Consider the following 26,222-nt stretch of genomic DNA (forward strand, 5'->3'; position numbering starts at 1 on the left):
TTGCGTAGAGTTTACCAAAAAAACCTGATCTACTGGTGCCGTAATACTTGGGGCTGCAATGAGTTAGTTGTTTTTTTATTCCCCAATATGATGAGTAATTTCTTTGCTGAACAGGCAGAGTTACTGCCATAACCCAGACATAATTCTACATTTGTTTCCTTCCATCCTTTTAAACTAAAAAAAAAAGAAAATGTGAGTCACCTTCCTCTGGCCCTGGGATGAAGATGTTTATCAGGACTCATGACTGTTTTTTTTCATTTCATTTTTATGTAACATACAGTGCTATTGTCACGGTAAGGAGTGTTGGGGCCACCAGAAAGCTTTTCCTTTGCCCTCTGAAGGTTTGTTGAAAATTATTGACAAGAGGCAGATTAATAGGAGAAAAATTGTATACATTTATTTAATGTGTACATGGGAGCTTTCAAAATGAAGACCCCAAAGACACAAGGGAAATTGTCCCCCCCTGCTTTTTTTTTTCTTTTTTGAGACAGATTTTCACCCTGTGCAGTGGCGTGATTGTAGCTCACTATAACCTCAAAGTCTTGGGCTCAAGCGATCCTCCTGTCTTAGCCTTCCAAGCACCTGGTACTACAGGTGTGTGCCACACCTGGCTAATTTTTTGATTTTTTTTTTTTTTTTTTTTTGTAGAGACAGGGTCTCACTATGTTTCTCAGGCTGGACTCGAACTCCTGGCCTCAAGTGATCCTTCTGCCTCGGCCTCCCAAAGTGCTGGGGTTACAGGCATGAGCCACTGTGCCTGGCCAGAAATTGTCCCTTTTTATGCTTAGGTTTAATAAAGTATGAGCTGTCACGTAGAAATATGGTTAAACAAAAAGGATATCATCTAATGCTAATGGACGCGTGGAAAAACCCAGCAAGGCCTGTCTGTCTAGATTCTTCTGGACTCCCTGAGCCTGCATTCCATCCGCCTGGGTGTGGGCAGGACCTTCTCTGGAATGGAGGTCTTACACCCTATAGGCAAACAAGGCAGGTCCGATCATTTCTTTGTGGCCAATTTTTACTCAGGAAGGCAGAAGGAAAGTTAGAGTGATATTTTTAGGTTTTGTGGCTGGCTTTGAGGAAAAGGGCTTCTGGTTTCTATGACCCGCCTTGGGGAAGAGGGATTTTCGTCTTCATGGCCGGCTTCGGGGAGAACAGGACTGAGAGACAGGAGGGCAGGAGGAGGGCAGAGAGAGACTTTTTGTTTGTTTACTTCCAAGGCTGTTTCAAGGCCTTTTTTTTTTTTTTTTTTTTTTTTTTTGAGACAGAGTCTCGCTTTGTTGCCCGGGCTAGAGTGAGTGCCGTGGCGTCAGCCTCGCTCACAGCAACCTCCAACTCCTGGGCTCCAGCGATCCTCCTGCCTCAGCCTCCCGAGTAGCTGGGACCACAGGCATGCGCCACCATGCCCGGCTAGTTTTTTCTCTATATATTAGTCGGCCAATTAATTTCTTTCTATGTATAGTAGAGACGGGGTCTCGCTCTTGCTCAGGCTGGTTTTGAACTCCTGACCTGTTTCAAGGCCTTTTATTTTGGGGTATTGTTTTCTGAGTCCCAACAGGAGCACCTAAAACGATTCAGTAGCTGTAATGCTTAGAATTTGATTTGGAGGGAAGGGTCCCCTGTCTCCCTCAGCCAGGACATGCTGGAGAAGGGACACGGCTCTTCTACTGTTCCCTCTTGTCCCCCGCCAGCTGCTAATTGTGTCCCCACCAGGGAAGGGTGGAGGAGGGAGGAGAAGCGAGAGAATAAGACAGTTCTTGGTCTTCGTTGGTTATGGCTGACTGCTCTGTGGGTGCTTTCTAGCAATTTCCAGCAGTCTCCCTGTCCCCTGCAGGTCCCTTGCCCCTGGACTAGGCCTCTCCACTCCTGGTGGTGGCTTGTGCCTCCTTCCTCAGCCCCCGTGCGGCCAGCAGGGCCCTGCCAACTGCGTCGCCCCAGGTCGCCGCCTGTTGCCAGGCAACCATATTGGACGGGACCCAAGAGGGCCCCGCCCGCTCTCTCTGCCGTGGGGAGCTCGGGAGGCTCACAGGGCCTCATGCCAACACCCCACGTCCTGTCCTCGAGGGCCCCCTTTAGCTCCCTCGAGCATGGGTCCGGCTGGTCGTCGAGATCTTCCAAGAGCAGGGAACCCATCTCAAAGCTCACCACGGGCTCCTTGCTAGGCTTGGCGGCGGAATGTCCCATCCTGTCTCCTGCCCCCCTAAAAACAGGGAGGACTTGCAGCATGCCCACCCCGCCACCAATCTGCTCATCTAAGCTGCTCTCCTCCCTGAACTCGGCTTAGATCACTGATCTGGCTGAGGAGACCAGAGTGGGAGGCAGGTTCTAGGGGCCATGTCCTTTTTTTGTTTTTTTAGACAGGGTCTTGCTCTGTTGCCCAGGCTGGAGTTCAGTGGCGTCAGCCTTGCTCACTGCAGCCTCAAACTCCTGGGCTCAAGCGATCCTCCTGCCTCAGCCTCCCGAGTAGCTGGGACTACAGGCATGCGCCACCGTGCCCAGCTAATTTTTTCTATATATTTTGAGTTGGCCAATTAATTCGTTTCTATTTATAGTAGAGACAGGGTCTCGCTCTTGCTCAGGCTGGTCTCAAACTCCTGACCTCGAGCGATCCTCCCGCCTCGGCCTCCCAGAGTGCTAGGATTACAGGCGTGAGCCACCTCGCCTGGCCTCTTGGAAGGTTTCTACATGGCAGAAAGTACACCTACCTCCACCGCACCTTCCTCAGAGGCTGGATGTCCCCGGGGGCCGAGTGTGCTGGTCCCCAACCCATCACCATCTCTATTCCCACAAATCTTGGCCGACTTTTGCAAGCAGTGGAATAGCCGGGTCCAGGGTTGTGTACATTTATGCATTTTTATTTCTGACAGCTGTTGCTCAAATTGTGCCAGGGAGGCTGTTTTTTTTTTTTTTTTAGGGGGACTAGCGTTAGAGGGTGGAAAAGAAAGAAGAAGCAAATGTCCCCAAATCTAGGACACAAGATAAAAGAAGGCACAGTGACTGCCTTTCTCAGTCTGACCTGCAGGGGGCAGCAAGGGACTGCCTAATTTTTGGGCCTCAGGAGCAACTTTTGACAGTCCTCAGCGGGGCGAGACCCTCACCAGCCGATGGGGACTTCCGGCACGATCCACTGTGCAGAGAGGGACGGGACAGACTCAGCTGGGGACACCCGTTCTCCCCCAGCCAGCCCAGCAGCCTGGCCTGGGAGGTTAAGCGCTGAGAGGCTTTGGAGCTCCTCTCTGGCAACTCTACAGCTGTGTGCCCTGGAGCAGGTGGCTTGACCTCTCTGAGCCTCCTTTTCCTCTTTTATAAAATAGGGCTGGCCGGGGCGCGGCGGCTCACGCCTGTCATCCCGGCACTCTGGGAGGCCTAGGCGGGCGGATCGCTCGAGGTCAGGAGTTCGAAACCAACCTGAGCAAGAGCGAGACCCCCGTCTCTACTATAAATAGAAAGAAATTAATTGACCAACTAAAAATATATATATACAAAAAATTAGCCGGGCATGGTGGCGCGTGCCTGTAGTCCCAGCTACTCGGGAGGCTGAGGCAGGAGGATCGCTTGAGCCCAGGAGTCTGAGGTTGCTGTGAGCGAGGCTGACGCCACGGCACTCACTCTAGCCTGGGCAACAGAGCGAGACTCTGTCTCAAAAATAAATAAATAAATAAAAATAAATAAAATAGGGCTGATGGTGGTGGTAACAGAAACAGCAGCAGCAGTTGCTACTTTATATGGGTTTATGGGAATCATCTTATTTGCCGCCACGACCACCCTACTAGGGAAACTGAGGCACAAGCTGTAACGGCAATCTACCGTGAGGAATCCACTGTTGCTTCGGTTGCCATGCCGAGCCCACCTGTTGTAAGGCCCACCATTATTTTATGAACCTCTGAGGCAGTGTTTCTCGACCCTTTTTTTTTTTTTTTTTGCCGTGATCAGTCAATAAAGAGAACATTTCATTAAATGGAGAGAAAGTCAGATGCTGATGCATGAGATTTTGTCAGGGAGGGTTGAGTGTTGGAGAGGCACAGACCTTTGAAGTAGCCAGGGATTTTTCGTCCTCCCACCCCCCTCCCCCCACACCATTTTGCATTCCCACCAACAGGGCAATTTCTCCTGTTTTTATTTTTTTATTTTTTTGAGACAGAGTCTCGCTCTGTCGCCCAGGCTAGAGTGAGTGCCGTGGCGTCAGCCTCGCTCACAGCAACCTCAGACTCCTGGGCTCAAGCGATCCTCCTGCCTCAGCCTCCCGAGTAGCTGGGACTACAGGCGTGCACCACCATGCCCGGCTAATTTTTTCTCTATATATTAGTCGGCCAATTAATTTCTTTCTATGTATAGTAGAGACGGGGTCTCGCTCTTGCTCAGGCTGGTTTCGAACTCCTGACCTTGAGCAATCCACCCACCTCGGCCTCCCAGAGTGCTGGGATCACAGGCGTGAGCCACTGCACCAGCCTCTGCTGTTTTTAAATAGCTGTCCTGACAGGTACGAGGTGACATCCCATTGTGGCTTTGATTTGCATTTCCCCAGTGGTTAACGGAGTGTAGTATCGTCGTGATAACGATTCTCTGTGCTATAGCCTATACGACAAGGGGTATCGTTGCATACTGTTTATGATAGCAGAGGTGGAGTTGATCTGTACCAAGATAAAATCAATTTTCGTATGCCATGGACAACGATTTCTAGGGAATGCAAAATAACCACAAACCCAGTGTTGGAGCTGGAGTGTCAGAGAAACAGCCTGTGGTGGCCGGCAGGCCTGAGCAGTGAACTAATCATAGTTAGTGCTTAGAATCCAGACCCTCAACTTCCTTTAAAAAGTGTGTTTAGGCCGGGCGCGGTGGCTCACGCCAGTAACCCTAGCACTCTGGGAGGCCGAGGCGGGAGGATGGCTCGAAGTCAGGAGTTCAAAGCCAGCCTGAGCAAGAGTGAGACCCCCGTCTCTACTATACATAGAAAGAGATTAATTGGCCAACTAATATATATAGGGAAAAAATGAGCCGGGCGTGGTGGCGCGTGCCTGTAGTCCCAGCTACTCGGGAGGCTGAGGCAGGAGGATTGCTTGAGCCCAGGAGTTGGAGGTTGCTGTGAGCGAGGCTGACGCCACGGCGCTCACTCTAGCCTGGGCGACAGAGCGAGACTCTGTCTCAAAAAAAGAAACACCTCATCCTCGGAGGGGAGTCTTTTCAAAGGCGGAAGGGGTCGCGTTTCAGGAGGGGACTGCCTAGATCGGGCAGAGGACGGCTGCAGCACAGAACCGGTTCAGTCTGGTTCTGCCCGGGTTCGACTTGGCCTGTCACAGAACGCCGTGAAGCGGGGAGTTGTTTTCCATTGCAACGGACCCCCGGGGTGCAGATCGGGTAACCCGAGCGTGCCGGGGACCAGGTGTGCCCGAGGCCTGACCCCAGCGCCAGCCCGGAGGGAAGACGTCAACCCCGGGTGGAAACCGAGTGCGGGGGTGAGGAGCAGGGGCTGAACTGAGACTGGGGGGGGGTGCCCCGCTTTGTTGCAGCAGGGACTGCAGAGCGGGCTCCAACCGGATGGCTGCCTCCGCCCCCCGCCGCGAGGCCGAGGCAGGGGGGTCTTCCGGGAGGAGCTGCCAGGGTCCAGTCTTGGAGGGTGGGGACGGGGGAGGGGAGCCCCAAGGGCGCGCTGTTCAGGGGCTTTGGGGGGCGGGGCTGCAGAAGGCCGAGCAGGAGGGGAACGTGGAAAGGCAGGTGACACCCAGAGTGCGAAGGGCGTGGAGGCCCGGCCAGGCCGAGGACTTTACACCCCCCGGATGGTCTGCCCGCGAGGACCCTGGGTCTTGGCAAGGTTGGGAGCAGCTACCTGGTCTCCCCGCCTCGACGACGCGCAGTGCGCCCTGGAACAGCCGGGGCTCTGGCCGGGCGCCGTGGCTCTCACCTGTCATCCCAGCACTTTGGGAGGCTGAGGGGGGAGGATTGCTTTAGGCCGAGAGTTCGAGACCAGCCTGGGCAACACAGTGAGATCCTGTCTCTAGCAAAAAAAAAAAAAAAAATTAGCTGCTGGGCACAGTGGCATGCACCTGTAGCCCTAACTACTCAGGAGGCCGAGGCAGGAGGATCACGGGAGGATCACTGGAGCTCAGGAGGTGGAGGCTGCAGTGAGTCGTGAATGTGCCACTGCACTCCATCCAGCCTGAGTGACAGAGGGAAACCCTGTCTCTTAAGAAAAAAAAAAATAGAACATTAAAGGCTCTGACAATTCCTGCAATAACAAACTCGATCTGGTTTTATTTAACCAGCTTCTCAAACTTAGACCTTGGATCACTTTTCTCAAGTCATAACACTTATAATAATAATGATAAAAAACAAAACTCCAATGGACACCCCAGAGCCTCTCTAGCTGGGTCACCGTTATGCTCCCAGCGCCTAGAATTGGCTTATAGCCAATGGTCAAATACTTTTTTTTTTATCTCATTAGGTCCTGGGAAAGACACTAGGAGGCAAGCAAGCAGTCATGAAATCTTCTCACGAATGAGGCTCAGAGAGGGCAAGCAGCTTGCCCAAGGCCACACAGCTAAGTGGGCGGGGAGCCGGAATAGGAGCTGGGGGTGCCCACAGCCTACCTGACACCCTGCCTGTCTCCTGAAGGTGCCCGTGGCCCCGGCCTCACCTGGTGGTGGCGGATGTGCCCCCCCCCCACTGAGGTGACCTCCCCAACCTGCAGACACAGCCGGGCGGGCGGCTTCCCAGAGCGCGGCTGTAACTTGAGTCTCACTCAGGCTGGGAGTGGCAGGCGGGGGGCACGGGGACGGGCCGGGGCAGGGAGGTTTGGCCAGACGCCGGCTGGCAGCAGCCCGGCAAGCTCCGCGCCACCCCAGGGAGACAGGGGCTTCGGGGATCCACCCCGCGTCCGGGCGGGTCCCCACCATGGGCAGCAAGCAGACGGTCTTCACTCACGAGCAGCTGGAAGCGTATCAGGTGGGGGCGCGGGGGGCCCTCGGCGGCTTTGACAGCTTTGGTTCCCGGTGGTCGGAGAGGCGGGAACGGGCATCCGTTTCCCGGGTCCGGCGTGGCGGTGTGCGCGGTGCAGGGGGACGTCTGTGCCGGCCTGGGGTGGCGGGAGGGCTGGGGCGGCGGCCCCAGAGGCGGGTCCCGGTGAAGCCACCGTCTCTCCCCGCAGGACTGCACGTTCTTCACGAGGAAGGAGATCATGAGGTCAGAGCGGGGAGGAGGCCTGGAAACAGCTTTCTAGTCATCGCTGGGAGATATTTGCAACTTGATGGGACTTAAAAATGCTAAAGGCAGGGCAGGGCAGGGGGGTCGGGGGGATATGCTCCTGTCACCGTCTCTAGGCTGATGAGCTTGGCTTTTCTCCAAGGGTGGCAGGGAGCCATGGAGGGTGTGTGAGCAGGGGAGAGACCAGCCAGCACGTTGGAAAGATCCCACCGAGGCCCGTGTGCAGAGGCTGGGACTGGAGGCCGGGAGTCCAAGTGTGGAGTTCAGCGCCAGCTCGGGGCTGTGGGGCTGACACCCGGGCGAGGGTGTGGGGCAGGTCCCCGGCATGAGCCCGGCAGGATGGGCACAGACGAGGCTCCCACGCCACCCCCGGCCCGCGGGGCCGTTGTCCAGGGGCCCCGCCCCGTGAATGTGGAGCTGGGAAACCCAAGCTGGCCGGGGTTCCGGCGTGGAGTGACCGGGGCCAGGGCCCCCCCACCCCGTGTGGGCACGGGGCATCCATTATTGATGGGCGCGCCTTTTGCCAGTGAGCCCCATTGTCTGCGTGCCGACAGCGTGTGGGGTCACTTCGGCCATCACGATCGGGTTACTGATGGGGAAACTGAGGCTGACCCCAAGCCCGGGCGGGCAGGTGCGCAGAGCCTGGAGGAGTTTGAAGGCTGACATTTCGCCTGCCCCAGGCTCCTCGCTCGTTGGATAGAATAACCGAGGCCCGGGGTGGGAGAGGCACTTGCTCAAGGCCGGCACGGAGACCTAGCCCCACGCTGCTCGCCGAGGGGACCCGGATAGGGAACTGGGTGGTCAGGACTGAAGTTCTAGATCCACCCCCCAAAACCGTCCGGTCCCTGGTCACCATATGGCCCAGGGGCTCCTGTCTCCCTCAGAGACAGTCCTTAGTGGCTTGGAGACCTCAGCAGCAACAGTCCCCACGGGGCTGCTGCTCAGCGTGCCCCAGTGGAGGCACGGCGTCACCAGGTGAGGGCATCTGAGCAGAGAACTGGCCCTGTCACCTAGGTACTGTGTGTGGATTTCAGTGCTTTACACGATGGTTTTCATTTGTCCTTTCGAAAAGCCCTGAATAGTAGCCGTGTGTCTCTTCTCTGTCCCCACTGGAGAACCCCGCCTTCCATTAGAAAGGAAGGTTTGAGAACGGAGTGATGTCCAGGTATGGACGGGTTATCTAGGACTCTCTGAATGCTCGCTGTGACATGATGTGACCACAAGCACCCTCCCTTCTCCCAACTCCATCTGCCTGGTAGGCTCCTACACATCCTTCAAAGCCCAGCATCATTGCCCCCTCCTCCAGGAAGCTCGTCTTCCTTCCTTCGAGCTTGCTTTCCCCGGTTAGTCCCTGCTAGCCTCGGGGCCCTCTATCAACCCTGGCCCCGTCCCCAGGTGGGCAGAGGTGCCTGCGTCTGGCCCGGGGCTGATGGCCCTTGGGGGTCCAGCACCCTTCGGTGTGGATTGAGCAGCTGCAGATGTGAGAGAGGAGGGGACAAGTCTCTTGTCCCCTCCCTGCTCCCAGGCTTCCCCAGCCTTCCCCTCCCCCACATCAGGGTCTTCTACCGCTACCAGGACCTGGCCCCCCAGCTCGTCCCACTGGATTACACCAGCCGCCCCGACGTGAGGGTGCCCTACGAGCTCATCGGCAGCATGCCCGAGCTGAAGGTATGCCCGGGGAGCGGGGCAACCAGGGGGGGAAAATAGTAGAGATGTCTCCTCGTTGCATTCTTATGAGGTGGGTGCTTCAATTTTCCCCACTTTACGGGTAAGAAAACCAAGGCTCAGAGAGGTTAAGACACTTGTTCGTGGTCACACAGGTACAGTGTGACAGAGGCAGGACTAAAACTCAAGAGTTGTTGGGAGGCTGAAATGAGATGACACAGGCGACAGGCTCAGGACGGGGTGTGCAGCACGCCAAGAACTCAGGCCACATTAGCTTTGTGTTTTTTTTTTTTTTTCATAATAGAAGCTGCTAAATGCAGATTCTTCTCAGCCAGCTGTCTGATGCATGGTTTGTGCCTCTGAAGGGAACTTGGGGGGCGAGTGACTGACTGTGGGGAGGGATTATTTCGTCACAAATGACAGAAACCTTATTTAAGAGGGACGGAAGGGATCGGATCAGCTGAGCAAAAAGTGCAGGTGCAGGAGCTAGCGTCAGGGGCAGCTGGGACGAGGACCTTCGATGATGACCTGCTCAGGAATCTCCCTTCACCTCTCAGCCCCTCCGAGGAAGAGGCTTCAGTGTCAGGCAGCCTCTCCTCTGGAGGCTGAGAAGGAACCTTTAGCCGCCCAGCTTTAGCTTCTGTCAGCCCTGCAACCAGCACAGAGCAGGTGCCTCCCTCCCAGTTTTTCAGAAAACATCCCAGGGTAGCCTCCGATTGGCCGGTCTGAGTCACATGCCCACTCCAGAGCCAATCACACTTGTCGGGCGAACAGAAATCTCTGATTGGCTTCGCCCGGGTCACGTGGCTGCTCCCGGAGCTGGGAGTGAGGTCGGCATCGCTCAGACCACAGGACTCGGAGGGGGGAGCCGCCCAGAGTCCTGCGCAGGGTCCACGGGAGGGAGAGAGTCTTGCTCGAGGGTACTTGGACCTTCCCCAGCAAGGTGGTGGGTGCCGAGAGTGAGGCCACGTGCCCCCCCCCCCCGTTTCTTCTCTGTTCCCAGGACAACCCCTTCCGCCAGAGGATCGCCCAGGTCTTCTCGGAGGACGGAGACGGCCACATGACTCTGGACAACTTCCTAGACATGTTTTCTGTCATGAGCGAGATGGCTCCCCGTGACCTCAAGGCCTATTACGCTTTCAAAATTTATGGTGTGTGCGCAGCCCTGGGGTGGAGTGGGGCGTGAGAAGCAGGTGGAGCCCCCGCCACAAATGTCTGCCCAAGGGCGGGAGGCCCGAGTAACCCTGTCCTCCACCCCACCCCTGCTGCCTCCCCTCCTCGTCCCCTAGCTCACTCCGTTCCAGCCACCCTGGACTTGCTGTTCCCTGAACACACCAAACTCTCTCTGCCTCTGGCCTTGGCCTGTGCCGTATGCTCTGCCCCGGGGCACCTTCTTATCCTGGAAAGCCAAGGCCGAAAGTAGGACCTGCTCCCTGTCGCTCCCCACCCCACCGTCCTATTTCTCTCCTGGGAGTGGCCAATGCCGCTTAATTTCTTATTCGTTGCCCTGTTCGCCTCTCATTGCCTTTCCCTCTGCGGAGGCCCACAGGTAGCGGCACATCTGTTTTGTTCACCATCTGTCTCCTGTGCCTGGCACCCAGTAGGTGCGTGGCGAATATTTGTTGAGTGAATACGTGAAAGGAAGGCAGTTATCTCAGTGCCTGGCGCCCAGTAGGCACTCGAGAAATACCTGTTCAGGGAGTGACTGAAGGAAAATCAGTTATCAGGGCGTCCGACACATAGTAGGTGGCCATAAATGCTTGTTGAATAAATGAATGAATGAAAATGTGATCACAGGGCTTGGCATGCAGTAGGCACTCAATAACTCTTTTCTGAGTGAGTAAATGAAAACAGTCATCACAGTGTCTGGCACTTAGTAGGCGCTCAAGAAATACTTGTTGAGTGAGTGAATGGATGAGTTACAATCAGCTGTCATGGTGCCTGACGCCTAGTAGGTGCTTCGTAAATACTTGTTGAATGAATGAGCAAACGAAAAACGTCATCACAGTGCTTAGCACACAGTAGGCACTCAACAAAATACCTTTTGAGTGAAAAAACGAAGAATAATTATCCGGTGTCTGGCATCTAGTAGGCATGCGATAAATTACTTGCGGAGCGAGCGAATGAATGAATGAAAATCAGTTATCACGGGGGCCCCCCAAACACATAGTAGGTGCTCAATAAATACTCTGTTGTGTGAATGAATGAGGGAACTCCCAGCAGGTCCCTGCCCAACTCCAGGGCAAGATCCGGATTTTTATCACAAGGTCCTGGGTGCCCTCCCAGTGCCTCGGTTTCCCCCTCCGGGCCATGGGGGACAAGACGTGCCCACAGCCGGCCCGGCCTGCCTGCCACCTGCCGTCCCCGCCCGCTCTGCAGACTTCAACGAGGACGACTACATCTGCGCCTGGGACCTGGGGCAGACGGTGACCAGGCTGACCCGCGGGGAGCTCAGCGCGGAGGAGGTGGCCCTGGTGTGCGACAAGGTGCTGGACGAGGCCGACAGTGACCAGGACGGGCGCCTGTCCTTGGAAGACTTCCAGAACATGATCCTGCGGGCGCCCGACTTCCTCAGGTGACATCCCCCGCTGCCCCGCACGGCCCGTCCCCACGCCCGGGAGGGGCTCCTTAACCGCGGAGACCGTCATCTGAGACCCTGGGGGACGCTCTCGGGGTCCCCGGTTCCAGGCCCCGCGTCTGTAAAGTGGGGGAAATTCGGGGTCCCTAATTAGGGGTCGGGCTGCCGCTCTCCCGGCGGGCACAGCCCAGCGGGAATTCAGCCCTCATCGCCCCAACGATTTTTTTTTTTTTCTTGAGACAGAGTCTCACTCTGTTGCCCAGGCTAGAGTGCCATGTTTTCAGCCTAGCTTACAGCAACCTCAATCTCCTGGGCTCGAGCGATCCTCCTGCCTCAGCCTCCCGAGTAGCTGGGACTACAGGCATGCGCCACCATGCCCGGCTAAGTTTTTCTATATATATTAGTTGGCCAATTAATTTCTTTCTATTTATAGTAGAGACGGGGTCTCGCTCTTGCTCAGGCTGGTTTCGAACTCCTGGCCTCGAGCGATCCTCCCGCCTCGGCCTCCCAGAGTGCTAGGATTACAGGCGTGAGCCACCGCGCCCGGCCCGAACGATTTTTTTATTTTTTGCAGTCAGCAGACTTTTTTGTCCTCGGCAGCCCTGGGGAAAGAAACTCAGAGCCCCCCACTGCCGGGCCGAGATGGAAGTTCAGATGAGTCAATACGGGCCTGGCAGAGCTCAGCCAGCGGGCGCACCTGAGCCCCGCAGCCTGGTTTCTCACCTCTTGTGAGCTAAGAGCGGCGTTTACGTTTTCAAGTGGGGGGGGGGGCTGAAAAAAAAAATCAAAAAGTGATAATATCCCGTGCCACATGAAAACAAAGCGAAATTTAAATTTCCGTGCCTATAAATGTCACTGGCACGCGGCCACACCCATCTGTGCCCGGAATTGTCTATGGCCGCTTTCGTGCCGAGACGGCCGGGTTGAGTCTCGGGGCAGGGTTGAAAAAATGTCAACTAGTTGGCCCTTTATGGAAAAAGAGTTTGTCCACCTCTGAGTTAATCTATGGAGGAAATTGAAGGCAGCATCTGGCTCGCAGTAGGTGTTTAATAAGCATGCGCTGTCATTATTGCTGCTGTCACTTCTGTTAACGTTTTATTTTTATTTATTTATTGAGGCAGAGTCTCACTCTGTTGCCCAGGCTAGAGTGAGTGCCGTGGCGTCAGCCTGGCTCACAGCAACCTCAGACTCCTGGGCTCAAGCGATCCTCCTGCCTCAGCCTCCCGAGTAGCTGGGACTACAGGCATGCGCCACCATGCCCGGCTAATTTTTTCTATATATTTTTAGTTGGCCAATTAATTTCTTTCTATTTATAGTAGAGACGGGGTCCCGCTCTTGCTCAGGCTGGTTTCGAACTCCTGACCTTGAGTGATTCGCCCGCCTCGGCCTCCCAGAGTGCTGGGATGACAGGTGCGAGCCACCTCGCCCGGCCTTATATTTTTAATTGACAAATAATAATTGTACGCATCCACGGGCACATAGTGACGTATTGACACATGTCACGTATGGTAACAGAGCAGAGTCATTCTAACATCCGCATCTCAAACGTTCATCACGTTTCTGTGTCGGGGACACGCAATGTCCTCTTTCTAGCGATTGGAAACTATCACTGTATATTACTGTCAACCGCAGTCATCTGGCAGTGGTGTCGGACGCGTGAGCTTATTCCTCCTGTCTGGCTGGAATTTCGAGTCCTTTAACAAATCTCTTCCTGGTGGGGCTTGGGGACTTCACACCTGTCACCCCAGCTCTTTGGGAGGCCAAGGCAGGAGGATCACTTGAAGCCAGGTGTTTGAGACCAGCCTGGACAACATAGTGAGACCCCGTCTCTACAAAAAAAAAAAAATTTTTTTTTTAATTAGCTGGGAGTGGTGGTACCCGCCTGCCATCCCAGCTACTCGGGAGGCTGAGGCAGGAGGATCGCTGGAGCCCAGGAGTTGGAGGCTGCAGTGAGCTCTGACTGATCACGCCACTGTACTCCAGCCTGGGGGACAGAGCGAGAGCGTGTCTCAAAAAAAAAAAAATCTCTCCCCATCCCTCCCTTCCCCTGCTGTCGCTATTATTATCAGCGGTGTCGTTTCGTGCACACAGGGGCTCTTCTACCCGGACAGGCAAGACAGGGCCACGGATAATGGAAACAGGATGGGTTCCCCACCCCTGACCGAGCCCCTCCCGTGGGTCCCGCCACGAGCATCTGCCCCCTTGGCCCCCGTCACAGGCCTGGGGGGTGGGGGGAGGGACAGCTGTCATCCCCATTTCACGGAGGAGGAGACTGAGGCTCAGGGAGGGGCGGCTGCCAGCCCAGCGCCCCCCAGCAGGTCCCAGGTGGGGCTGGGGCGGAAGCTCTGAGACCCCGCGGCCCAGGGCTGCATGCATGCGGGCTGGGGGGGCCCACCTCCCCACGCGGCTTCCTGCCTGCCTCGGGGACCGCGGTGGCACTGACCGCTCTTCTCTTTGCACACAGCACCTTCCACATCCGCATCTGAAGGGGCCGCGGACGACAGGCCGGTGGAGCCACAGAAGGGGCGGGCGGACCCCTGGCCCCACCGCGGGGCCTCCACTCGGGGAATAAACACAGTCGCTGGCTCACACCTCCTTCGAGGCTCGGGGCTCGCATTTTCCCACTTTAAAACTGGCAGACGGGAGGGAGGAGGCCTGGAATCTTGCATTTGCCTGCTGCTGTGTGGCGCCCGGTGTGGCCACACCCTCTCTGTGCCGCGGGGGTCTGCGTGTTTGTGCGAGGAAGAGAGCTGACTCTTAGATTTCCTTCACTGTGGGGGCTGCAAATGCCTGGTGGGGGGTCTCCGTGGCAGAGACAAGGGTGGGGGGAGATCGGGCTCGCCCGAGGACCCCCCGCGGCGAAACCTGAGGCCTGCCTGCCCAAGTGTGTCCTTTTCCCCTAATAACCCCCGAGTCCTTCAGAGGGACCGACACTTTCACTCCCTGCGGATCCCTCAGAGCTGCCGAGAGGGGGCCCCTCTGATGGAGAGCGGCCGGAGTGCCATTCGCGGAGCCGGGCGCCGCACTTTACAGTTTGGGAGACACCTGCCCCTCCGAGGAGTGACCGTACCCTTGTTTGGGGTTAGCAAGAGCGACCCGCCCAGGGCCACCCCGCAAGTCGTTTGCAGGAGGCCAACTCGCACCCAGGGCCGCCTCGTTCCAGACCCCAGCCGTCCGTCTGCATCTCGCAAATGTGGGGGGTCCCAGCTCCGCCGGAGGCTGTCCCGGGACCCCCGACCCATGCTGTGGCTGGTCCCACAAGGGGTCATCCCCGCGGCCAACGCCAGCCCTCGGGGCCCTGCCCAGACGCCCCCACTGTTCACCGTGCCATTTCTAGAGAGCTCACTCTCAGCCTAATAAATTAAGCGCCTACTGTGTGCCAGAGCCCCCGGTTTTACGTGTGTCCCGCCGGTTCGCCCTGAGAAGGCGGGACTGCTCGTTTGCCCCGTCTACCAGGCGAAGAAACAGGCCCAGAGAGGTCTAGACTTGCCGAAGGTCACACAGCACTGCAGCCTGGCGTTCCCTTCCGCGCCCACCCCCACCCGCCTCCCGTTCTCAGAGCAAAAGGGCTCCTTTGCCTCCCTCAAGCTGACACCGGTGATGCCTTAGCGCCTACTGTGGGCCGAGCCCTCAACACTGCCCATCTCCTCAGGCTGCGTAAAAGCCCCAAGAGGAAGGTGCGGACAGCCCCATTTACACGCGAGAACGTGCCGGAAGGCGAGCCCGGGGGCAGCCCTGGGTTCCGACAAGAGCACCCACTATGAGGGAAAAGGGCTCGGGCTCTCCTGTCTTCAAATCCCGGTGCTCCTGTCATCCCAGCACTCTGGGAGGCCGAGACGGGAGGATTGCTCGAGGCCAGGAGTTCGAAACGAGCCTGAGCAAGAGTGAGACCCCGTCTCTACTATAAATAGAAAGAAATTCATTGGCCAACTAACATATATAGAAAAAATTAGCCGGGCATGGTGGCGCATGCCTGTTGTCCCAGCTACTCGGGAGGCTGAGGCAGGAGGATCGCTTGAGCCCAGGAGTCTGAGGTTGCTGTGAGCGAGGCTGACGCCACGGCACTCACTCTAGCCTGGGCAACAAAGCGAGACCCTGTCTCAAGAAAAAACCTGGTGCTGACACTGTGGCCTCTGTCGTGCCTCTTCTCTCTGAACCTCAGTCTCTTCTTCGAAGCGGGGAGGACGACCCCATCTGATGAGCTTGCTCAGAGGCGTAAAAGAAATAGTGAACGAGGAGGGGGCACACACAGTAGGTGCTTCGAACCGTCACTGTGACTCTCATGATTATTACTGTTTTTTTTTTTTTTTGAGTCGCTCACAGCAACCTCAAACTCCTGGGCTCAAGCGATCCTCCTGCCTCAGCCTCCCGAGTAGCTGGGACTACAGGCATGCGCCACCATGCCCGGCTAATTTTTTTTTCTATATATATATTAATTGGCCAATTAATTTCTTTCTATTTTTAGTAGAGACGGGGTCTCGCTCTTGCTCAGGCTGGTTTTGTCGAACTCCTGACCTCGAGCGATCCTCCCGCCTCAGCCTCCCAGAGAGCCGGGATGATGACGGGCGTGAGCCATCGCGCCCGGCCTGATGATTATTACCGAAACAAGCAGGGCCGCTCCACTGGCGACTGCAGGAACGGACGCACACACCGTCTTTATTACGTCCCCCCGGGCTCCCCGGGGCTGGTGTGGGGTGATGGAGGAGTGAGGACAACAGGACTGTGGCAGCCTCTGACAGCGGAGGCTCTGGAGCAGGGCGGCCCTGTTCCCTAGCAGTACCCAGGGGCGAAGGGGGGCGGCGGGCGGTACTCCTCGGGGAGCTGGTCCTCCTGGGGCTCCCCCACGCCCCTCCACTCCGGCCGGGCCGCCGGGCAGGACAGGGCCCTCGCTGCTGCCTGGCACCAGCTCCCGTCCCCGGGAGCCGCCTGGTCCCAGCTGACCGACCGCTTGGTCTTCCTGGAGGGGACATTTCCGTCTCTTAGAGCTTGGGGCCTCGAGGAATCCCGGCAGACACCGTCCTCGAGGGCCCCAGCCCCTGAGGGCCCCCCGCTGCCCGCCCCGGCCCCGGGGCCACCGGTCGCTCTCCACCCCCCCGAGTCCCAGAGCGACAACAAGCTCACGGACCGGAGCTGGGCCCTCAGCCGCTGCTGGACTCTCCTGCCCCTCTGGGGGAGCGTCTTGAGGTTCCTCCAGAGTTTCTCCCAGGCGTCCCCCAAAGGGGCTTTCGTGGGGCAGGAGGAAGGGCCGTCCGCTGTGGGCGCTCCGTCCGCCCCTGCTGATGGCTTGCTGTCCTTTGGCCGACCCGGCGGGGCTGGCTTTGGGGAGGCCTGAAACCGAGGGCAGGTGAGACCTGGGGCCGACCTCCCCCCCACAGCACCGGACACTGTGGCCCGGGTCCCCCCCGGATGCCCTTGGGCGGACAAACGTCCCTGTGCGAACCCCCAAGCCAGATTGCACGCCCCCTCCTTCCAGCCTCGGGAAACGGCCTCCCCCGCTGCCCCAGGGGTTGGCAAACCTTTCCCGTAAGGAGCCAGAGAGCAAACGGCTTCGGGCTTGCGGGCCATCCCCGCAACCACTCACCTCTGCTGCTGTATGTAGGGCAGAGGCAGCCACAGACTGCTCGTCAATCAACGGGCGGGCCTGCGTTCCAATAAAACTTTATTTGGATGCCATCTGATTCTGTGCTATCTTGACTTTGTGTATTTCGACCGTTGGGAAACGTAAGAGCCGTGCCTAGCTCCGGGGCCCTACAGAAACCGGCCGTGGAGCCCGAGTGGCCCACGGGCCATAGGTTGCCAACCCCTGATCTGCCCGGTTGTTCGGGTCAAAAAACGTGAGTGCCAGTGCCCCTCCCTGCTCCATACATACCCCTTTGCCCTGAGCACATCGGTGCCCCGAGCCCCGCTCCCAAAGGCCAGTACTAGGGACTCTGCCTGGGCACCAATGCCCACCGTGGGCATGCATTGTTGACCACACGTAACAGAGATTTTTTTAATTTTAACTTTTTTTTTTTTTTTTTTTTGAGACAGAGTCTCGCTTTGTTGCCCAGGCTAGAGTGAGTGCCGCAGCATCAGCCTAGCTCACAGCAACCTCAAACTCCTGGGCTCAAGCGATCCTCCTGCCTCAGCCTCCCGAGTAGCTGGGACTACAGGCATGTGCCACCATGCCCGGCTAATTTTTTCTATATATATATTAGTTGGCCCATTAATTTCTTTCTATTTATAGTAGAGACGGGGTCTCGCTCTTGCTCAGGTTGGTTTCGAACTCCTGACCTCGAGTGATCCGCCCGCCTCGGCCTCCCAGAGTGCTAGGATTACAGGTGTGAGCCACCACCTCTGGCCGTAACAGGGACTTGAAATCTCCCAGTGACTAACGGAAGGCGGAGGATAAATACCCCAGCCCCCTCTCCCCGACCGTGGCGTGACCGAGGTGCATGTTCTGCACACACCCCTCCGCCCGGCATTCCCCGGGGGGCCAAGCCCGGTTGCCCACAGGGGTAACCCGCTCGCCAATGCACCTTCATCCACTGTCGTCTCTCCCACCCCGTTTCCCACCTCCCCCGCTGCCATCTCCCCTGGGGTCATCCCTCGAATGCCAGAGGACCCAGAGACCCACGCCTTGACATCGTCCCTCTTTCCCTCACCGTCCTTGTCCGAGCCATCCACAAGCTCCCTTCTATAAAAACGTCCCAAATATCCACTTTTCTTTCCTTCCCTCCCCGGGGCTCCCACTCTGGTCCCTCCCACCTGGAAGCTGCCCCTGCCTCCTTCTTGCTGCTCCCCCCCCCCAAAAGCTAGAGGATCTGCAGGCAGCGGCCACAGGGAACATTGAAAACTGTCAACAGGGTCAGGTGCAAGGTCCCCGGCAGCTTCCTGGGACACGTGGAACAGAATCCCACCTTCTCACTCTGGCCCCCAGTCCCCCGTGAAAACTGGCCGCCCCTCACGCATGTGCTTCTCCTCTCAACCTCGCCCCTCTCAACTAACTCCACTCCGTCTACACCCTGGCTGTTGCTGTTCTGCTTTTCAAACACACCGAGCCCCCCAGGCCCTTTGCATGTGCTGTTCCTGCTCTGTGGAGGCTCCCCCTGCATCTCTGTATGTGCCGGATCCCCCCTTCACCCTGCACGTCTCAGTTCTATGTTGCCTCCTCCAGAAAGCCTTCCCTGACTGCCTCCCCTGACTTGCACCTCTGTGGATGTTCATCGCACCACCCTGTTTCGTTTCCGCCACTGTCAGAACCTCCCTGCTGTGCAGGGGGGCTTGGAGAGCAGCTGGGCCTCAACCTAGGGGCATCTAAAAGTCCATGCATCCCTGAGAGGCTGGGATATATTCATTCATTCATTCATTCATTCATCTACTACACAGACTCATTAGTTGAGCACTTTCAAGACGCCGGGTCCTCGCTCAGGGGTGGGAGAAGCAGCGGCAAACAGGGAAGATGGACTCCCGAGCCTCCCAAAGCTCACAGTCTGATGGGGGAGGCCGGCAGGGAACTTGTAAACCCATACATAAACAAGACTTCTGAAATTCTGAGAAGCACCCTGCAGTGAATAAACAGGGTGATGTGGGAGAGAATGCAGTCTGTCTTGCTTTTAGTCAGGAGTCTGGGGAAGGAGTCCTTTGAGGGAGAGCTGCAGGAAGGCATGGGAGGCCAGGGAGCAAAGCACACAGCATGTGCAAAGGTCCTGCCGTTCCGGAGAAGGGCCATCAGCAATGGTGGGCAGAAAGAGAAACTGAGGTTGCAGTTTGAATTTAATCTCAGGAAAGCACTGGAAGGTTTGTAAGCACCAAGTTCTGTGCAAGACCTAATTCTCATTCCAGAAAGAGCCTCCCCTGGCAGCCGTTGACCACCCTGGGTCACATACCTCCTCAGGTGAGGCCTCCAGGCAAGAAGAAGACGTCTGATGCTCCCTGGGGTCACGGGAGGGGCTGGCGGCTTCCTCAGCCAGAGTGTAAGAGTAAAGGAAGAGATCCTCGTAATCCACGTTTTCGGGATCATTCTGTGGGGTAAAGGGGACCTGCAGCTCAGCACTATGGAGGGGAAAGGGACCGGGCTGGGGTCCTGAATGAACCCTGGAAGGAGGGTTTCAGGGACTGCCCCACCCCACCGCAGCCCCTTAGGACCTGAGCCTAATAAGGAAACAAGCCCCACCCACAGCAGGTTCTTAAGGCTAGACCACACCCTCTGAGCCTAATAAGGAAACAAGGAAACAAGCCCCGCCCACACACAGCAGGTTCCTGGGGCTAGGCCACGCCCCTTTCTAAGGAAAGGTGCCATTCCTGCAGATCAGCCGGCCCCCACGGGAACCAGGAGGGGCCAGGGGCCATGAGAGTGACGGAATCAAGAAAAGCTAATCGGGGGCGGGCGGGAGCCAAGGGGTCTAGGAGGCTTGGCCCCAAGGACATGGCGGTGGCCCCCGTGGGCCCTGCCTTCACCTGCCCGCAGGGCTGTGTCAGCAGCTCCCCGTGCAACGCGATTGGCTGCTGCTGGTGGAAGGTGACCAGGTCGGCCAGCGAGGCGTGGGCCGCCGTCTCCCCGGGCATCACGAGACTGCCATCGTCCAAGAGCTTCACCATGAAGTGGCGGCAGCAGTCCTGGGCTCTGCGGAGACACTGTCCGGGCTGGGACATCCCACTCCCCCTCGCTCTTCCCCGTCACCCCCACTGGCTAGCCATGCAACACCGGCCCCGTTGCTAGTCTCACACGCCTCAGTTTCCCCACTTATAACATGGGCCTCAGTTCCTGCGAAGGAAGATAAAACAAGCTACTACGGGCAAAACTCCGCGCCCGGCTGGGGGTAGATGAGCAGTAGACATGGTAGCAACGAAACATTTTGAGTAGACCCCAGCGTAAGGCTGTGTGTGCCCAGCACACAGCAGGCGCTCAATAAATGCTCGGTTAATCCACGCAATTATTTATCGGCCCTTTGCACTCGGATGCCGAGTGTGGGTAATGTCGAGTGGATGATGAGAAAAGAGCAGGCGAGTGCAAAGGGGTTAATGGCCATGTGCTCACTATGTATATCTCATCTAACCCTCACATCAAGGCTCTGAATTAAATTTTAGCGTCCCTTTGCGGGAGGCACAGAGAGGTTGGATGGCTCGTCCGAGCTCACACAGCGTGGAGTGGCAGAGCTGCACCTTGGACTGTGTGGCTCCCGGCCCAAGCTTTTGCCGCCGTGGGGAACTCTGCAACGGAGCCTTTGGCCCGGAATGTTTCGGATTCGCCCTTTGGAAAAATAAGTTTTGGGCTTCTGAGTCTTTCTGACATAATACCGGGCCAGGCGCTGCGGGGTTAAAGAGCCGGGCTCCCCTGGGCTTCCCGAACCCAGAGTCAGGGAGTCGCTGATTAGGTTGTCACCGGGTGGGGGGTGGGGGGAGCACAGCAGCCACTGTCAGGCCTCCGGCAGCCCCGTGTTCTTAGGCCCACAGTCCCCGTGTCTGCCGGTCGCAGCCGGACCTGCAGCCGCCCCCTCTCCAGCCGCGTCTGGCCGGGCGCCCGCGCTGTTGGCTCTCCGAGAAGCTGTGGCGTGCATCGCCTCTCGCCCCCTCCGAAGTCGCCCCGGCGCCCGCCCGGCCCCTCGCCCAGCCTTACTTGTAGGACAGCGTGTAGCCCACGTGGCTGTGGCTGACTCTGATGAGAAAGGCCCCCGGTGGCTGTGGCCGCAGCAGGTGCTCAGCGTCCCTGGAAGGGCACACACAAGGGAGGAGAGGGCCACAGCTCAGCCGCCCCAGGCGCTGGGGCCGCCAGCCTCCTGGTGCCACGGAGCCACGGAGCCACGGAGCCACGGAGCCACAGAGGCACGGAGCCACGGAGGCACGGAGGCACGGAGGCCGGCCCTTTTTCGGTTTCCTAAATGAACAAACAACCTAAAACCACTTTTTCTTTTTTTTTCTCGGTTGGGATATTCAGGGACTTTGGGGTGTTCGCCAGAGGTGGCAGGAGCCTCTGGTGACCTCGACCCCAGCCAGGCCACACACCCTCCCTTCTCTGTCAGCCCCACCTGCCTTGCCCAGCACCCGCCAGGCTGTCGCGGGTAACAGGCGTGCTCGGCTGCGTCTGGCTCACGGCCCAGCTCCGCTGCTGACCCGCTGTGCGGCCTCGGGGGACCGTCACTCCCTCTCTGGCCGCCGGCTTCCTCGAGGCCAAAGTCAACCCTCACTCCCGGGCGGGCGTGAGAACAGCGCAGCGCACGCCAGGCTGCGGGCCGGCACCGGCTCCTGCTCCCCAGATGCCTGCCGTGATTACTGCTGTCAGACGTTCCGTCCTTGCTACCACGCCATTACATTTCTTTTTAATTTTTTTTTTTTTTTTTTTGAGACGGAGTCTCGCTCTGTTGCCCAGGCTAGAGTGAGTGCCGTGGCGTCAGCCTCGCTCACAGCAACCTCAGATTCCTGGGCTCAAGCAATCCTCCTGCCTCAGCCTCCCGAGTGGCTGGGACTACAGGCATGCGCCACCATGCCCGGCTCATTTTTTCTATATATTTTTAGTTGGCCAATTAATTTCTTTCTATGTTTAGTAGAGACGGGGTCTCGCTCTTGCTCAGGCTGGTTTCGAACTCCTGACCTCGAGCAATCCGCCCGCCTCAGCCTCCCAGAGTGCCAGGGTTACAGGTGTGAGCCACCGTGCCCGGCCCACCCTGATGGATTGAGGGCAGGCGCCTGGGGCGCTGTGTTAAGAAGGATTCTGAGGCTGCGTCCTGCCATCATGGGTTGGTAACACCTGTCCCGGGCAAGGTGGGGGTGGCTGCCAGGTCGTTGGCAGCGCTGGCCTGGTGGCTACTCGCACAGAGAAAACCGGGGCCCAGGGAGGGCGAGTCACTCGCCCCAGGCCACCTCTCCCCGGCAGAGGAGGTAGGATTCGAACCCAGAACCCAAGAGCTCGCTCCACCCGCTCTCTCAAACGCAGCTGCGCGGAGCCCAGGGCTCTGACATCGAAACCCGCTCAGGGTGGGGGCACGCAAGGAAAGAGGGTGGGGGGCGCTGGTGTCCTCACTCTCTCGAGATGGCCCCGTGGAACCACGCGGGGACGCCGTCCTGGGCCAGCTGGCCCACCTGGGTGTGCACGAACCAGTCCAGTCGTGGGGGTAGCGGCGGGGGCAGTTTCCCGGCCTCTGTCATGGCTTCCTGGGGGTGGGGTTCACCTGGGGGCGAGACGGGGGACAGTCAAGCTTGGTGCACCGCCTGTAGGCGCTCTATTCTCACGTCGTAGGCTCCTCCTCCTCCAAGAAGTCCTCCGGGCTTGACAGAACGACGGGCTTACAACTGGCTTATGTTTCTTGACCGCCTACTATGTGCCCGGCACGTCTTACACATTCATTCACTGTCCCCGCCCCAAAATCCTCTAGCACTTTTCTTTTCTTTTCTTTCCTTTTTTTTTTTTTTTTTTAGAGAGAGGGTCTCACTCTGTCGCCCAGGCTGGAGTGCAGTGGTGCGATCACAGCTCACTGCAGCCTCCAACTCCTGGGCTCAAGCGATCCTCCTGCCTCAGCCTCCCCAGTAGCTGGGACGACAGGTGTTCACCACCACGCCCGGCTCATTTCTCTCATCTTTTTCCTTCTTCTTCTTCTCCTTCTCCTTCTCCTTCTTCTTCTTTTTTTTGCGGAGAAAGGATCTAGTTATGTCGCCCAGGCTCATCTTGAACTCCTGGGTTCAAGCGATCCTCCTGCCTCAGCCTCCCGAACACCTGGGACTACGAGGCACGCGCCACCACGTCCAGCTAATTCCTAAAAAAAGATTTGTTTTGTAGAGACGGGGTCTCGCTCTGTTGCCCGGGCTGGCCTCTCCAACTCCTGGCTTCAAGAAATCCTCCCACCTCGACCTCCCACAGTGCGGGATGACAGGCGCGAGCCTCCGCGCCCGGCCGTTCTGTTCTTGCCACGCGTCACCACAAGGGCCAGCAGGCTCCCTTCATGAACAGGTGCACTTGAACTGGCGGACAGGGTTCAGTTAAATGTCCGGTCGACGTCGACGTCCCCGGAGGGGCCGGGACGCGGCAAAACGGTAAGTGGAGGGACGCAACAGCGGCCCGCAAGGGGTCGCCTGGGCTTCCTTAAAACCCCAGAGACGTGTGGCCCAGACAGCGGCTTCTGCCACCAGCATTGGCGCGTGCCGCGGCCACCGATGGCTCTCGGGTGACGTGCCAGGCCTGTGGGTAATTCGCACCCGTCCTCGACAAGCGGAAGCTCCAGGAGCCGCCGGGCCTTGGTGGCACGGAGCTGGAGCCAGGGAGAGAGGACAGCGCCCATTTGCACAACGCTCGCCCCGAATTCCGTCCCCAGGCCGGAGCCCGGGCCCCTCCCTCGCCGGCCCCCCACCTACTTTTCCGATATCTCAGAAGGTCTCCGTTCCTGGGCCGCCTCTCTGGCCAGGCGACCCACGGCGTCAATATTGACCTTCCCCCGAGAGCACACAGGCACGCCCTGCAGGGCGTAGCCCGAGGGGATCCGGGGCCAGTGAGATTAGACACGTCTATTGAGAAGTGTCTGATGAAACAGGGTGCCACGAAGGGACGGAGAGCCTGCAGTTGGAGCCAGATGGCCTAGGTTTGAACCAACCCGGCTCCCCCCACTTGGCTGCTGTGTGACCTTGGGCCAGTCACTGAACCTCTCTGTGCCTGTATTTTTATCCCTTACTTGGGGATAATGATGGTTGCCTGGGAAGGTATAGTTGGCACAGAGTGAGAAGCATTGTGTGTATATATATATATATGTCATCTTGGTAAGTCCAGTTGTGAACTAGCACAGGGCAATGCTTATAGGCTTCTTGTTTTTCCTACTTGGAAGAACTCCTGTGTATCCTGCAAAACCCGGTAAGAATGTGTCCTCGTCCAGGCAGCTTTCCTGCCTCTCCTCCCAGACGAAGCCCTGGCAGCCCTCTCTGTCCCCCCCTTCCCCACTGGTCCTCCCTCTGGCCCAGCCACCAACCCACGGAGTTGAAGTTGTTCTCGCCTGGCTCTGTCTCCACCAGACCTGGGGACTCCTGAGGCCCAGGACCCAGGGCTGGGCTCTTTTATATTTTAATTTTTTTATTTAATCTGGGTGCCCAGCGTCCTTGGTGCTGGCCGGGTCCAGGGGAGGGTGCAGGGCTAGCGATGGATGCCTGAACCCGCACTCAATTTCCAGCTCCTTGGCTCGCGCCTGTAATCCTAGCACTCTGGGAGGCCGAGGCGGGCGGATCGCTCGAGGTCAGGAGTTCGAAACCAGCCTGAGCAAGAGCGAGACCCCGTCTCTACTATAAATAGAAAGAAATTAATTGGCCAACTAATATATATAGAAAAAATTAGCCGGGCCTGGTGGCGCATGCCTGTAGTCCCAGCTACTCGGGAGGCTGAGGCAGGAGGATCGCTTGAGCCCAGGAGTTTGAGGTTGCTGTGAGCTAGGCTGACGCCACGGCACTCACTCTAGCCTGGGTAACAAAGCGAGACTCTGTCTCAAAAAAAAAAAATAAAAGAAAATAAATTTCAAGCTCCTGACCTGGGTCTGGGCCTCCCCCACTTCCTCATTCCCCGCATTCCGGTCCTAAAGCCCTCCTGGCTCGCTCCCTGTCGGGCCTTTGCCCACGTTCCCTTGCCAGGAGTGCCCTTCCCCTACTTGAGTCCTGAGTCCCCATGGCCGCCTCCATGCCCCCTCCTCCAGGCAGCCCTCCCCCCTGCCCCCAGAAAGTCCCTCACGCCGCTCTGCGCCCCAGCCCCAGCCCGCGCCCTGGCTCCGGGAGGGCGGGGGGGGGGGGGCCGAGGCTGTGCGACTCGTACCTGGGGGCGCGGGCGCGAGCCCCTGGCTCTGGCTGTGCGGCCTGGGGGAGCCTGGGTTTCGATTCAGGGTCAGCCCGTCGGCAGCGGGCGGGCGGGGCGGCCGCCCCTCCGCGCTCTGGGTTTCTGTTTCCTCCGCAGGTGCGCCGGGCGGGGCCGTCACCCTGGCTGCCGCCCCACCAGCCGCCCCAGCCCGGCCGCAGCTGGGGGGCGCCTCGCTCCGGCCCGGCCCCCAACTGGCTTTCTCCAGCACCTACTGTGTGCGGCTCCCGGGGGACACAAGGGGACCCCAAGACAGGGGCACGCCCTCCTCTCCTGGCACGTGGAACCGACCCGTGGGAAGCCATCTCTGTCACAAGGGGGCACAGAGCGGTCTTGTGGGCCTAGAGAAAGGGGCACTGAGGGCGTGTAGGAGTCCGAGCGGCTGCGGGTGGGGGGCGTGGGGCGGGGAGAGGGTGGAGGGACCGGCTGGCGGTCAGAGGCTCTGAGGCCAGGCCGAGTCCCGACAGGCGGCCCCGAGGCAGGCACAGGGCCACCGCGCCAGGCCTTCCTCCGTGGGAACGGAAGACAAAAAGCCAAAAAAACCCAAAAAACAAAAAAAACCCAAAAAAACCCACACGCTTAGCGGGAGACTTCACGATGGCGTCGGCACCGGCCCTGCAGCCAGGCCGGACTCCTTATTCCGTGTTTGCTGTCCATGTGTCACTTTTGTGTTTTCTGGTCTGAAAAGAAGTGTGGATACTTGGGGAACTCCTACGCACGCCTCGTGGGCCCCGGGCGTGGCGCCCCGGGCTTTGCGGATTGGCCAGTGGGCACCGGGGCAAAGCCACTTCCTCCCCACCGCCTCTCAAGCAGAAAGGGCTCCGATCCCCCCTGCCGGGCTGGGGGCTCCAGCCGGGCGCCCCCCCCCAGTCACCCCCCTGCTGCTCCCCGGGCGGCGGGGGAGGGGCGCTGTCTGGAGTCCGTAGGCCGACCAGCCCGGAGCTGGAGACAGACAGACGCTGGCTCGGAGCCGGCTTCTCGCTCACC

General features: G+C 58.2%; 2 protein-coding genes across 4 annotated transcripts; one reads left to right on the plus strand and one right to left on the minus strand.

Annotated features, from left to right (window-relative positions):
• Positions 1 to 6,848: 6,848 nt before the first annotated feature.
• On the plus strand, positions 6,849 to 13,926 carry CIB3 (calcium and integrin binding family member 3). The gene is made up of 6 exons (XM_076001478.1): positions 6,849 to 6,939; positions 7,142 to 7,176; positions 8,754 to 8,865; positions 9,866 to 10,013; positions 11,242 to 11,437; positions 13,905 to 13,926. Exons 1-6 carry the CDS (start codon positions 6,889 to 6,891, stop codon positions 13,924 to 13,926), a joined length of 564 nt encoding a protein of 187 aa, XP_075857593.1. The 5' UTR covers positions 6,849 to 6,888.
• A 2,152-nt stretch (positions 13,927 to 16,078) lies between these two features.
• Positions 16,079 to 25,541, minus strand: HSH2D (hematopoietic SH2 domain containing). Of its 3 annotated transcripts, XM_076001477.1 has the most exons (7): positions 25,197 to 25,541; positions 21,039 to 21,128; positions 19,880 to 20,045; positions 19,309 to 19,443; positions 17,022 to 17,081; positions 16,566 to 16,768; positions 16,079 to 16,397 (listed from the first exon to the last, which is right to left on the minus strand). In XM_076001477.1, exons 1-7 carry the CDS (start codon positions 25,538 to 25,540, stop codon positions 16,211 to 16,213), a joined length of 1,185 nt encoding a protein of 394 aa, XP_075857592.1. In that variant the 5' UTR covers position 25,541; the 3' UTR covers positions 16,079 to 16,210. The 3 variants fall into 3 exon arrangements, with proteins under 3 accessions (XP_075857592.1, XP_020140056.2, XP_075857591.1); XM_020284467.2 differs by lacking the exon at positions 17,022 to 17,081 and adding an exon at positions 22,440 to 22,587 and having other exon boundaries at positions 16,079 to 16,768; positions 25,197 to 25,372; XM_076001476.1 differs by lacking the exon at positions 17,022 to 17,081 and having other exon boundaries at positions 16,079 to 16,768.
• Positions 25,542 to 26,222: the final 681 nt, after the last annotated feature.

The sequence above is a fragment of the Microcebus murinus genome, chromosome 4 (genome assembly GCF_040939455.1).
Source record: "Microcebus murinus isolate Inina chromosome 4, M.murinus_Inina_mat1.0, whole genome shotgun sequence".
Classification (NCBI taxonomy): domain Eukaryota; kingdom Metazoa; phylum Chordata; class Mammalia; order Primates; family Cheirogaleidae; genus Microcebus; species Microcebus murinus.